Below are 12,188 nucleotides of genomic sequence, written 5' to 3'. Positions count from 1 at the left end.
GGAACGCAAAGGTCAGAGCAGCTGCCAAAGGGCCTTCTGGGTGACTTTGCCTTTCAAAGTGCAGGTGACCGGGATCGCCCTGGTAACATGGAGCTGCTCTTTCACTTCCTCCATCTGAACTCTTGCTCCCCTGGTCAGAGGCACTACAGAGACAGTACGTTCAGCTCATAGTGACCTCTGGGGCCAAAAAAGGCCTCTCCTGCACTTTGTAGTTGAGGATGACCATGGTAGTGGGGAGGCCTAGAGACAGAAGAACATGACGACTTCTCGTTGAGGCTGGAAGGAGGTTACTGCATTCAGCTAAAAGATTATCTTGTTCTTAGTAGTAATTCTGCTTCACCGTGTAAACATGTAGGCGGCGTGCCCTTTCTGTGCCTCTCCAGCATCTTTGTACAGAGAAGCGCTCTGAAAGAGCTTGGCTGGGTCTCTTGTTCCAGAACTTAATGGAGAATCTGCTTATTGCATATTTTGAAGTTGAAATTGCTGCAGGGTTAGATCATCCTGAGCAGAGACACTGATGTTGTTTGTTGTCTCCCATAGGTCCTTAAAGATGCCATGCTAGAGAATCAGTCTCCAGAATCCTTCCATGATGTCAGCAAACCCAAGTATGCAGGCACCCTTCATCTGGACAGGTAGGTGTCACAGGAGAGAGAAATGTGGGGCGCTTGCATGGGGCTGGCGGCCAATAATACTCTGAAAGATCTCTACTTTTTACTGGCACAAGGGAGGGGGAAGGGAATGATCCTTTTACAACAAGTTGTTACTTTATCATGTATCACTTTTCTTCTCTCCAATTCCCAGGGTGAGTCGTGAAAAGTGTCCAGATCTGGACCATTTTGTTGCTTTTTCCTCTATAAGCTGTGGAAGAGGAAATGTCGGGCAGAGTAACTATGGTTTTGCCAACTCTACCATGGAGCGCATCTGTGAGCAGCGACGACATGATGGGCTCCCAGGTAATAATGCAGGACCCCGTCTACAGACTATGGCTACTCCAACAGCCGGAAGAAAATGCATATTCAGCTAGCTCATGCACTGACCGCTCAGAACTCCCTGTCCCGCCTCATTCTCTAGGTCCCACATGCCTAATGTACTGGATTGTCAGCATGGAGTCGTAGAAACATGGGCTGGGCAAGGACCTTGATAGGTCATCTAGACCAACCCCCTGAAGTGAGACAGGATTAAATATTATGGGATCATTCCTGACCGGTGTTTCTAAATTGTTCTTAAAAGCTTCCAGTGTTGGGGATTCCATAATCCGGGTATGTCACTTGTGCCAGTGCTGAACTACTGTTACAGTGAAGGCTAATCTCTTTTCCTCCTACATCATGTTTTCCAGGCTTCTAATCAATGTCATTGCTCTCCTGGATTTTCTTCAATTTGTCCACATATTTCCCAAACTGCAGTGCCCAGAACTGGACACAATGCTCAGCACTCAGCTGGAGTAGAGCAGAATTACTTCCTGCGTCTTGCTTACAACACTCCTGTTATTACATACCAGAATAATAGTTGCTTTTTTCCTCTGATCCACAATAATTCCCCAATTCCTTTCTACAGTACTCTCTTAGCCAGGCATTTCCCTTTGTGTATTGTGCAATTGATTATTCCTTTCTAAGTGTAATGCATTGTCCATATTGAATTTCATCCTGTTCATTTCAGGCTATTTCTCAGTTTGCCAAGATCATTTTTAATGTAAATCCTCTTGCCCCAAAATGCTTGCAGCTCCTCCCAGCTTGGGACTATCCACAGAGTGTTTAAGCATACACTTTATGCCATTCCAAATCACTGAAGAAAACATTGAGTAGGATCAGATGTAGAACTGACACCTTTGGGACTGAGGCCATACTGAGTGCATAGATTGACTGTTAGACCATTTATAACTACTCTGGAGAATGGTTTTTCCAACCTCTTGTTAACCCACCTTAAAGCAGGTTCATCTAGGCAATTGCCCCTGGTTTATAAGAAGTTTATGTAAGACAGTATCAAAAGCCTTGCTAAAGTGAAGATCTATCATATCTACAATTTTCCCTACTATGCACAAGGGCTGTCAACGAGAGAGACTAGGTTGGTTTGATGTACAGGCAGTCCCCGACTTACACGGATCCGACTTATGTCGGATCCGCACTTACGAACGGGGCTTTCTCGCCCCGGAGGTCGAGGTAGCAGATTGCTACCTGCGAGCTCCGGGGTGTGAGAGCCCCGTTCGTAAGCTGCTCCGGTGCCCCTGGTCTGCTGGAGACGGTCTCCAGCAGACCAGGGGCACCGGGCGGGTTCCCGCGCTTCTGAGGCCTTGCCAGAGCAAAGCCTCAGAAGCGCGGGGAACCGCCGCTGCTGCCGCTTGAGACCCGGTCTGCTGGGGACCGTCCCCAGCAGACCACAGGCACCGGGACTGAAGCCGCAGCCGTGGGGGGGAGGGGTCCCGCGCCTCTGAAACTTTGCCATAGCAAAGCCTCAGAGGCGCGGCACCCTGCTGCCGCTGCTGCTCTACTCCCTGTGTCCCTGGTCTGCTGGGGGGGGGGGGCGCGGATAGTGTGCCTCCCCCCCAGCAGACCAGGCTTTTGTTTTGGACCCTGGAGCAGAGCAGCTGGGGCGCTGTGGATTGGTCCTGCAGCACCCGCTCTGGGCGCTACTGGACCAACCCGGCAGCACCCCAGATGCTCTGCCCCAGGTCCTGATTGAGCTGCTGCTGGTCAGTTTCAGCAGTGGCTGAATCAGGACGCCTGGGGCAGAGCAGCTGGGGTGCTGCTGGGTTGGTCCAGTAGCGCCGAGGGGTGCTACTGGAGCAACCCAGCTGCTCTGCCCCAGGTGTCCCCAAGTCAGCCGCTGCTGAAACTGACCAGCGCTGACTACAGGAAGCCCGAGGCAGAGTTGCTCTGCCCCAGGCTTCCTGGAATCAGCGCTCATCAGTTTCAGCAGCAGCTGACTTGGGGAAGCTTGGGGTTCTTAAGTTGAATCTGTATGTAAGTCAGAACTGGCGGTCAGTTTCAGCAGCGGCTGAATCTGGACGCCAGTTCCGACTTACATACAGATTCAACTTAAGAACAAACCTACAGTCCCTATCTTGTACGTAACCCGGGGACTGCCTGTAATTTGATCTTGATGACAAATCTGTTTTGACTGTTACTTATTACCTTGTCTTCTAGGTGTTTGCACATTGATTTATTTTTTGCTCAATTTTCTGTCCTGATTCTCAAGTTAAGATGATGGGTCTATAATTCTCTGGGTTGTCCTTATGCCCCTTTTTGTTGGTAGGCACTATATTTGCCTTTTTCTAGCCCTCTGTTATATCTCCCATCCTTCATGAGTTCCCAAAGATTATCGCTAATGGCTCAGCAAGTTCCTTAAGTATTCTAGAGTGTATCCCATCTTGCCCTGCGGACTTGATGACATCTATCTTGTCTGTGTAATTCTTAACTTCTTCTTTCCCTATTTTAGTCTCCGATCCTATCCCATTTACACTGATATTCCCTGTGTTAGCAGTCTGATCACTGCTAACCTTTTTTGATGAAAACGGATTCCTTAATACTCGAGGCATAGCTGCATTTTTTTTTCTTTTTCATTTCTCACTAAGGAATGGACCTACCCTGTCATAGAATCATAGGAGTAGAAAGCACCTTAAAAGGTCATCTAGCCCTGTCCCCTGCACTCATGGCAGGATTGTGTATTTTCTGGACCGTCCCTGGCAGGTGTTTTGTCTGGCCTGCTCTTAGAATCTCCATCATTGGAGATATTTGTAACCTCCTAGGCAATTTATTCCAGCGTTTAACCAGCCTGACAGGTAGGAAGCTTTTTCCTTATGTCCAACCTAAACCTCCCTTGTTGCAATTTAAGCCCACTGCTTCTAGTACTGTCCTTGGAGGTTAAGGAGAAAAATATTCTCCCTCCTCCTCGTTCACAACCTTTTAGATATTGAGATTAGCCTAGAAAAGACAACTAACAAACCCAGTTCTTTCAATCTTTCCTTTTTAGGTCATGTCTAGGCCTATAATCATTTGTGTTGCTCTTCTCTGGACCTCCAATTTGTCCACATCTTTCCTGAAGTGTGGCACGCAGAACTGGGCATAATACTCTAGTTGAGGTCTAATCCGTCGAGAGTAGCGCAGAAGAATTACTACTTGTGTCTTATTTGATACTCTGACTAATATATCCCAAACTGATGCCTTTTTTTGCATCAGTGTTACACTGACTCGTATTTAGCTTAGGGTAAACTATGACCCCCAGATCTTTCTGCATTACCTCCTGTGCAGTCAGTACTTTGCATTTATCCTTACTGAATTTCACAGTGTTTACTTCAGACCATTTCTCTAGTTCATCCAGATCATTTTGTCCTTCATCTCCCTCATGTTTCTAATGTATTGGTAAAATATGTCTGTAGCTAATTTAATCTCAGTTTGTGCCCTCGTCTTTCTGACTGACTGGTTTCTTGGGTTTTTGTGCGTGGTTTTGGGGAAGTTTTTTATCTTCATCATAATTTGATCTAGCTTCCACTTCTTGTATAACTTACTTGAGTTGTACATCGTTGAAGAGCTCCAATTTAAGCCAGGGTTGTTTCGTATCCTACTTCCTGTTTTTCCTGTGCATTGGTATAGTTTTGCTCTTGTATTCTCAGTAATAGCTCTTTGAAAACTGCCAACTGTCCTGAACTTTTTCCCTTAGACTTGCTTTCAATCCGATCTTATCTACTAGTTCTCGGAGGATGCTAAAATCTCCCTTCTTGACTTTGTCTTTACTCTGATTCTCCTCCTCCCCCCTTTCTATTCTTTCGAATCATGAAATAAATGTTCATGATCACTTTCACTCAAGCTGCCTTCCACCTTCAAATTATAAACCAGTACCTCCCTGTTTGTCAAAATCAACTCTAGAAGTGCCTCTTCTCCCTTCAGCAATAAAAAAGTCTCCAATGAATTCCAAGAATTTGTAGGACAATATCATTTTCCCGACAGATAACTTAATAGCTGAAGTCCCCAGGCCAGGTCCTGTGCTTTAGACTATTGTTAGTTTGTTTGTTTGTTTGTTTTTAAACCGCCTCATCCACCTCCTCTTCTTCCTGGTTAGGCATTCTATAATAGATCTCCGACCCACTTCTATTTCAACTGCCATGAAAATGTATTTATTTCATAGACAAGGGAACAACTGGAATTATTAGCTCGTTTTTTAATATTCCCCATACACCACCACAGAGGTATCATGAGCTTTCTTAGGCAAAACCCACTTCAGATGAGATGATCTTGAGTCCTGTGAAGTGGGTTTTGCCCTTGAAAGTTCATGATACAACACACATTTTTTAAGACTACTTGTTTGTGTTTAAAGTTACAGACTAGCACAACTACCCCTCTGAGACTTCGGTGGTGTCGGTTAGATTTTTCCCTTCTATATTTGCCCATATTCCTGCCAGATTCTGACCCTCTGTCCAGATCTTCAGGTGAATGAGGACACCTGCTGCCATGTGCTCCAGTTAGTCGTTTAATATGTGTTCTCTCTTCTGCTTTCTTTTGCAGGCTTGGCTGTGCAGTGGGGCGCCATTGGTGATGTGGGTGTTGTCTTGGAGACAATGGGCAGTAACGACACTGTGGTTGGTGGAACTCTTCCCCAGCGACTCAGCTCATGCCTGGAGGTTCTGGACCGCTTCCTGAATCAGCCTCGTCCTGTCATGTCTAGCTTTGTTCTGGCAGAGAAGGTCTCAGTGAGGAATGAAGGAAGCGGCCAGCGGGACCTAGTAGAGGCTGTTGCCCACATTCTCGGTAAATTAGATCATTAATAATTACAAACATGATCTGAATTCTAGAAGCCATGTCTTACTCTGCTGTAGGAAGAATTGATGCCAGCCACTGTCAGAAGGGAACTAAGCGCAGGTGTGCAGCCTGCTCTGGTCCAGGAGTTTCTATTGACACTCTCTGTAAGCATCTCTTACCTACAGAGCTGTAGGAGTGCTGCTTGTATCACTGTTTGGTTTTGGAACATTGTGAATGTGCACAGAAACTTCACAATAAGAAAAAACCACACAAATTGAAGGCTAGACCTCAGATCCCAAGACTTCACACTATCAAGATACAGGCAACAGTATCTTGGAACAGATAGATGCTCCTGGAACAGATGTTTGTTTGGTTTTAGGAGTGGTATGGTGGGTATGTCTGACAGGTGCCTGGAAAGCCGTACTAGGTCATGTGGGAGGAGTTGTGCAAGAAGGCATTGGGTTGGGAGTGCATGAAGACAACAGAAGCAGCAGCTGACAAGTGTGGGTAGAACACAAGGGAGCAGGATTGTGTGGAAATCAGGTCAGTGATATGGGCAGGTTATGAAAACCCTTAAAAGTGAGGTGGTGAATGCAGAGGAGGAGCAAATGCAAAAATACAAGGGAGAGGGAACGTGACTGAAGAGGAAGATCTCTTTGGCAGACTGAAAGGAAGGCTCATGGAGCTGAGTTAGTGAATCCAAAGAGAAAGGAGAGCAGACCAATTTGAGTAGTTGGGAACAACAGAGGCATATGTGGGAGGAATTAGCAAGGATCCAGATGCACAAGCGGAAGAGGACACCAAGGTCATAGTTAAGCAGGATTTGAAGGAGGTGGAGATGATAGTGGTACTAGCCAACTGGAGGGGTAGAAATGTTACTTATGGATGTTGCTATGTGAGACTGTAGCACCTGTTAGGATTGCAGGAGCACCACAGGCTAAATTGAACAACTTGTGGTGTCCGCCTTTAACCAAAAGATGGTGGCTGAAGTCTTCGGAGTTTTCCCCTTGATTTGCTTGGATTCCTGTTCAAACTGCTGTTTTTATTCAAGCTGATACTGTTTGTTGTGTGTGGTGAAGGGTAAGAAGAGAGCTGTAGCTATGTGCATGTTCCTGGCATGTGTGTGTGTGCTGTCTGGCAAGTTTACTTAGTGGTTGCATGCATGCATTGAATAGAACTGGAAAGAGAACTGGTATTTGAAGTCCCAATGTGTGCTAACCAACTTGGTTTAATATGGCTACGTGTATGCATCTCAGAACAAAATTGTAGACCCATATGTGCAGGATGGAGAACTTATCCTGAGAAGCCGTGACTCTGAAAAAGATATGGGAGTCATGGTGAATAGGCAGCTAAAGGTGAGCTTCCTGCATCATGCTGTGGCTAAAAGAGCTAATGTGATCCTCAGGTGTGTACGTCAGAATTTTGAGTACGAGTAGGAAGATTATTTGACCTCTGTATTTGGCACTGGTGCAACCACTGTTGGAATGTGGTGCCCACAGTTCAGGAGGAATGTTGATAAATTGCAGAGAGTTCAGAGAAGAGCCTTAAGAATAATTAAAGGATTAGAAAACATGCCTTATAGTGATAGATTCAAAGAGCTTAATGTATATGGTTTACCAGAGAGACAGTTAAGGGATGACTTGGTTGGTCTGTAAGTATCGACACAGTGGGGAGATATTTTAATAATGGGCTCAAACTGTAACAATCTATTGTCTGGAAGTTGAAGCAAAGTCCTTTTCAGCCTGGAAATAAGGTGTACATTTCCAACAGTGAGACTAACCATTAGAACCTACCAAGGGCTGTAGCCTCCATTGCTGCTGATTGAAAAGTTAAGTTTGGATGTGTTTCTAAAGATCTGCTCTAGGAATTGTTTAGGGAGTTGTGTGGCCTGTGCTAGGTCAGACTAGATGATCCAATGGTTCTGGTCTTGGACTCTGAATGCTCAGCGGTGTAAACAGTAAAAAGGGTTCAGGAGAGTGAGTGTCTGCCCTCTAGCCATTGACAGCGGAACTGTGCCCATCAGTGCCACAGCGACAGTGGTTTCAGTCCCATGTCCGAACCTGAACCCAGATTATGCTGGGTCTAGGCTATTATCTTAAATTAGATGAGCTCGAAGTTGGGCTCTGGCTGTGAGCTTGCCAGGAACAAAATGTTTAACTCTGGATGCTGTTTGGCTAGAACTGATCTAGCTACGGTGGCCTGCGCTATTGTGCAAACTGACAGCTCGTCCAAAGGCCGAGTCCAGGGTCTCTCTGTACAGGGTGAACTGGAGGGGACTTTGTGAAAGTTGTAGAACACCAGTGAGGGGGTGACTTGGGGAAACCAGGGAGTTGTATCTGCAATGATTAGGGTATTTCACCAACATGCTGACAAGTTGGCTCCTCTAATCAATACTTGAGTTTCCCTGGTGATCTGTAAAATTAGCATCAAGCCTCTTTAGATTTGGCTCTGTTGTCCATTGTTTAATTCAAATCAACTTGTTTTACCTGAGGTACCTCTTTTGGAACTTAGCATAGCGTGGGTGATGCCATTAACAAACGCTACCACCTTCTAGTCGGTATTTTTGGTGACTATCCAGGAAGGCAGGAGAACTTAGACAAAAGAGCGATGTACTTTTGAGAGAAGTTTGCCCAGAGGTAATGATGAGTGAACCTCAGGAAGTGCATGGTGCTGCTCAGAAAGAGGTTTGAGGGAGTAGCTTATGGTACAGATGGAGCCCTGGCAGGTGCTGAAGAAGAGAAATTGTTCCAAGATGGTGAAGGGGCAAAGCAGCTGGAACAAGATTCTTGGGGCCTTAAGATGTTCATAAAACTTTCTACAGTTTTGACTGAACTTTTTTCTGCTTTGTGCTGAATGGCTGTTTGTGCCATCCCTCCCCCATGTCTTCATCTCAGCTTTGTTCTACACCTGCCCCTCACCCTCTCCCTTTTCTTCCCACTCTGATCTCTTCTCTTCTGAAATAAGCCTACAAATAGTGAGAATTACAAATCATGGCACCAGCATTATCCTCTGCTGGGGTGTTATAGCCCTTCTCTCCTGTCTTGCCTATTTAGAGGATAAGCTCTTTGGAGGAGAGGTCAACTGCTGCTCTTCTTGTACAGTGCCTAGCACAACACTTGCTTGGCCTTGCTGCCCAGCCGTGCCATAACAAACATGGTGAGTAGCAGGAACAGTCCAAAGGGTAGTAGGGCATCTGTCTGTCTTTCACACATCAGGTGTCCGTGACGTGAGCAGTCTGAATGCTGAGAGCTCTCTGGCAGACCTGGGCTTGGACTCCCTGATGGGAGTAGAGGTGCGGCAGACCCTGGAGAGGGACTACGATATCGTCATGACTATGAGAGAAATTCGACTGCTCACCATTAACAAACTGCGAGAACTCTCCTCCAAGTCTGCAACAGCAGAGGGTACGTATGTCATCTGAATCTGGTCTGGGGGGAACTGGGATCACTAGACTAGCCAGTGGGGTCCGTAGACCTGTGCCCAAGCTGTCTTTCAATGTGTAATGGTGAGAGCCCCCTAGTGATATGGGGACTGGGGTGAACTGGTAGTACTGTCAGTCACAAGTGGGCATAGCACTGCTGCTTAGAGCTGTGCTCCCTTGGTGGATTGGCCCAGCCACTTGTGGGGAGGGGAGGGAAAAGTCCCTAGGAGAAGACCCAAGCCCAGAGAAGAAGCTTATTTTGTCTCCTATACTCATTTCTCTGCTGCCAGATCCCAAAACAGCTGTCAGCTCTCCCGTTCTCCCTGGATAGTCAGCAGTGCAGGTGCAGAGAGCTAGTGTCAAATAGCCTGAACCATGAGCTAGCCATTAGCAGCAGCAGCAGCAGCATAGCCAGGGAAAGACACAGGCAGGAATGCAGAGAGAACACCAAAATCCAAAGCCAGGCTTGCAGGAGAAGAGGCAGTATCCCTTCGGAGTCCCCCTTTCTCCAGGTACTGGCAGAACAACACCTCTGAAGCACCAAGCCTGAATTTCAGCATGGATTTCTCATTGCCATGTGTAAGCCGGTTCGGCTCCCAGAGGGGTTTCTCCGCCTCTGGCTCAGTGGGCGGCCAGTCCGCCCCACTACACAGCCGCGATGTAAAATAGTCCGTCAGTAAGTCTGTAGCCGGCCTTGCTTCAGGTCGGGGTGAGAGGCAATAGTTCACGTGCTCGGCCTTGCTTCAGGTCCAGGCCAGAGGGGAAGAAGTTCAATATAGACTCAAGTGTCTCAGCTCACAGTTCTGGGCAGGGCAGCTGTCCTTGTCCTGCCCCTTTAAGAGGCCCGGCCTCTGTCCTGGCCGGGCAGTAACCACCCACAGTAAGTAAGCCCAGGCCTTGGGGCAGGGCAAGGCACCAAAACACAGTAGGCGGCAAACGCAGTATATAGGCCCTGGAGCAAGGCGGGGCAGCAAACACACAGGTTTTAGAGATCCTTGTTCAGGAGCAGGGCAGGCAGCGCATCTGCAGCAGTGGCAAGGGGGAGACTGCCACCCAGTAGGTGGGTGGCGGGGGGGGGCACAGGCCCACCCACTCCACTGCGCCCTGGCCCAGGGCCCTGGATGCAGCAGGGCAGCTGCAACTGGCTCAGCAGAGGCTCCAGCCCGCAACGTGCTGGCCTAGGGCTGCTAGTAGTGCTACTCCCTGGGCCTCTTCCCATCTCCCCCTTCACAGGTACCTGTGTCTCCAGCAGGTCAGCCAGGGAGTTGAGGGTGGTGTCGTCCCAGCAGGGTCGGGGTGGCCCAATCCAGGCCTTGGTGGGTTGGAGCTCTGCAGCATCCAGCAGGTTCACAAGGCCCCAGGGTTCAGGTGGGCATCAGGGTTTAACCCAGTCCCCCAGCTCCAGCAAGCTCTCAGGGTCCCCAGGAGTTGGCAGGTCCTCTGGATCAGGCAAGACCTCAGGGTCCCCGGGTGTCCGCCAGCATCAGGGCTCGAACAGGACCTCCGGCTCAGGCAGGTCCTCAGAATCGCCAGGCCCCAGCAGAGCCCCGGGATCCTCTGGGTCAGAGGGTCACCCTGCTGGCCGGCTTGGCCAGGCCTTGACGGCCCGGGCAGGGAAGCCTTCACTGGCCTGAGGGAAGGCAGCTATGGGAGGCCCGGGCCAGGTCTCAGCCTCATCATCCAGGAGCTCTGGGCAGGCCTCTGTCTCCCTCAGAGGCTGGGCCCTGACTGAGCTCCCTGGCAGAGTTCTTATAGTCCTAGCCGCGCCCCTTGCCTTCCAGTCAGGTGAGGGCGCGGGGCTAGGCTGTGCCCAAAATGGCTCCCGGAGAGGTTCCTCCACCTCCGGCTCAGTGGGCAGCCAGTCCACCCCACTACACCAGGTAATGATCTGGTGAGCAAGAGGCTAGTCCAGATGATCCTCCATTGCCCTGAGGGCTATGCTACCTGCCCCACTAATCAGACCCTGGCTATAGCTGGCTTCTCCTGATGTGCTTTCCTTGACAGAGTTGAAACCATCCCTTCTGATGAAAGCTGGCCAGGCTGATCACCCTGAATTGGATTTGAGCAACCTGCTGGTGAACCCAGAAGGGCCAACAGTCACCCGGCTCAATGAGGTACAGAGCACAGAGCGCCCTCTCTTCCTCATTCACCCCATCGAAGGGTCCATCACCGTTTTCCACTCCCTCGCCTCCAGACTCAGCATGCCTAGCTATGGGCTCCAGTGCACAAAAGGTATCTGCCTCTTTCTTCGTCTTGACTTTAAACCTCGCTTGGCAGCTTTCGCTGTCGTGGAGCGGGGCTTCGTGCCTGACACGCACACAGCTCCGAGCGCCAGTGACCCATGACCGAGTCCACTTGGAAATGGCACGCACCTCCCAAGTGAAATGGGGAAGAACTATCCGTGTCTGTCGCAGGTGCCTGAATGTGAACGTGCGCTATCGCAGGGATGCCTGTGTGCCAGAGAGCTGCGGGTGGGGCACGATGGCTTGTTTGGTCAGAAATTGTGATTTAACCCTCGTCAGTATCTCGCTCGAAAGACGTGTTTGGAAAGCTGAGTGTTTCTTTGCAGCTTCGTCACTCGCTGTCTGATTTCAACCTGCTCCTAACTCCCGGACTTGCTTCCTCTTTCTAGCTGCTCCCCTGGACAGTATCCAGAGCCTGGCTGCCTATTACATTGACTGTATAAAGCAAGTGCAGCCCGAGGGACCCTATCGCATTGCCGGATACTCCTTTGGAGCCTGCGTGGCCTTTGAAATGTGCTCCCAGCTGCAAACTCAGCAAAACCCCTCCCATTCACACAACAGCCTCTTCCTGTTTGATGGGTCCCACTCATTTGTGGCAGCATATACTCAGGTAAGAGACTCTGGGGAGGATCCTCTTTCCAGAGACTATTCTGCCTCTCTCCAGTGCTCATGATTCATGGGACTTGAGCCATTTAAAGAAAGGGTCAGAGATGTAGGTGACTGCAGAACAGCAGCTGTGCTCCAGGAGCTGGCAGGCTGGGACACAAGGGCTGATTCAGATGTCCTATAATAAAT

General features: G+C 48.9%; 1 protein-coding gene across 1 annotated transcript in view; it reads left to right on the top strand.

Moving 5' to 3' along the window:
- The window catches only part of FASN (fatty acid synthase), a 73,321-nt gene that overhangs the window by 57,676 nt on the left and 3,457 nt on the right, over positions 1-12,188 (top strand). Inside the window, exons 35-40 of the mRNA XM_075904233.1 lie at positions 541-632; positions 802-953; positions 5,496-5,738; positions 8,945-9,133; positions 11,155-11,382; positions 11,783-12,003. Of these exons, the coding sequence (XP_075760348.1) occupies positions 541-632; positions 802-953; positions 5,496-5,738; positions 8,945-9,133; positions 11,155-11,382; positions 11,783-12,003 (1,125 nt within the window). The remainder of the gene's footprint in view (positions 1-540; positions 633-801; positions 954-5,495; positions 5,739-8,944; positions 9,134-11,154; positions 11,383-11,782; positions 12,004-12,188) is intronic.

Source organism: Pelodiscus sinensis, chromosome 20 (assembly GCF_049634645.1).
Source record: "Pelodiscus sinensis isolate JC-2024 chromosome 20, ASM4963464v1, whole genome shotgun sequence".
Lineage (NCBI taxonomy): Eukaryota > Metazoa > Chordata > Testudines > Trionychidae > Pelodiscus > Pelodiscus sinensis.
The sequence above is the reverse complement of the archived record's forward strand: the minus strand, read 5'-3'. Positions and strand labels throughout refer to the sequence as shown.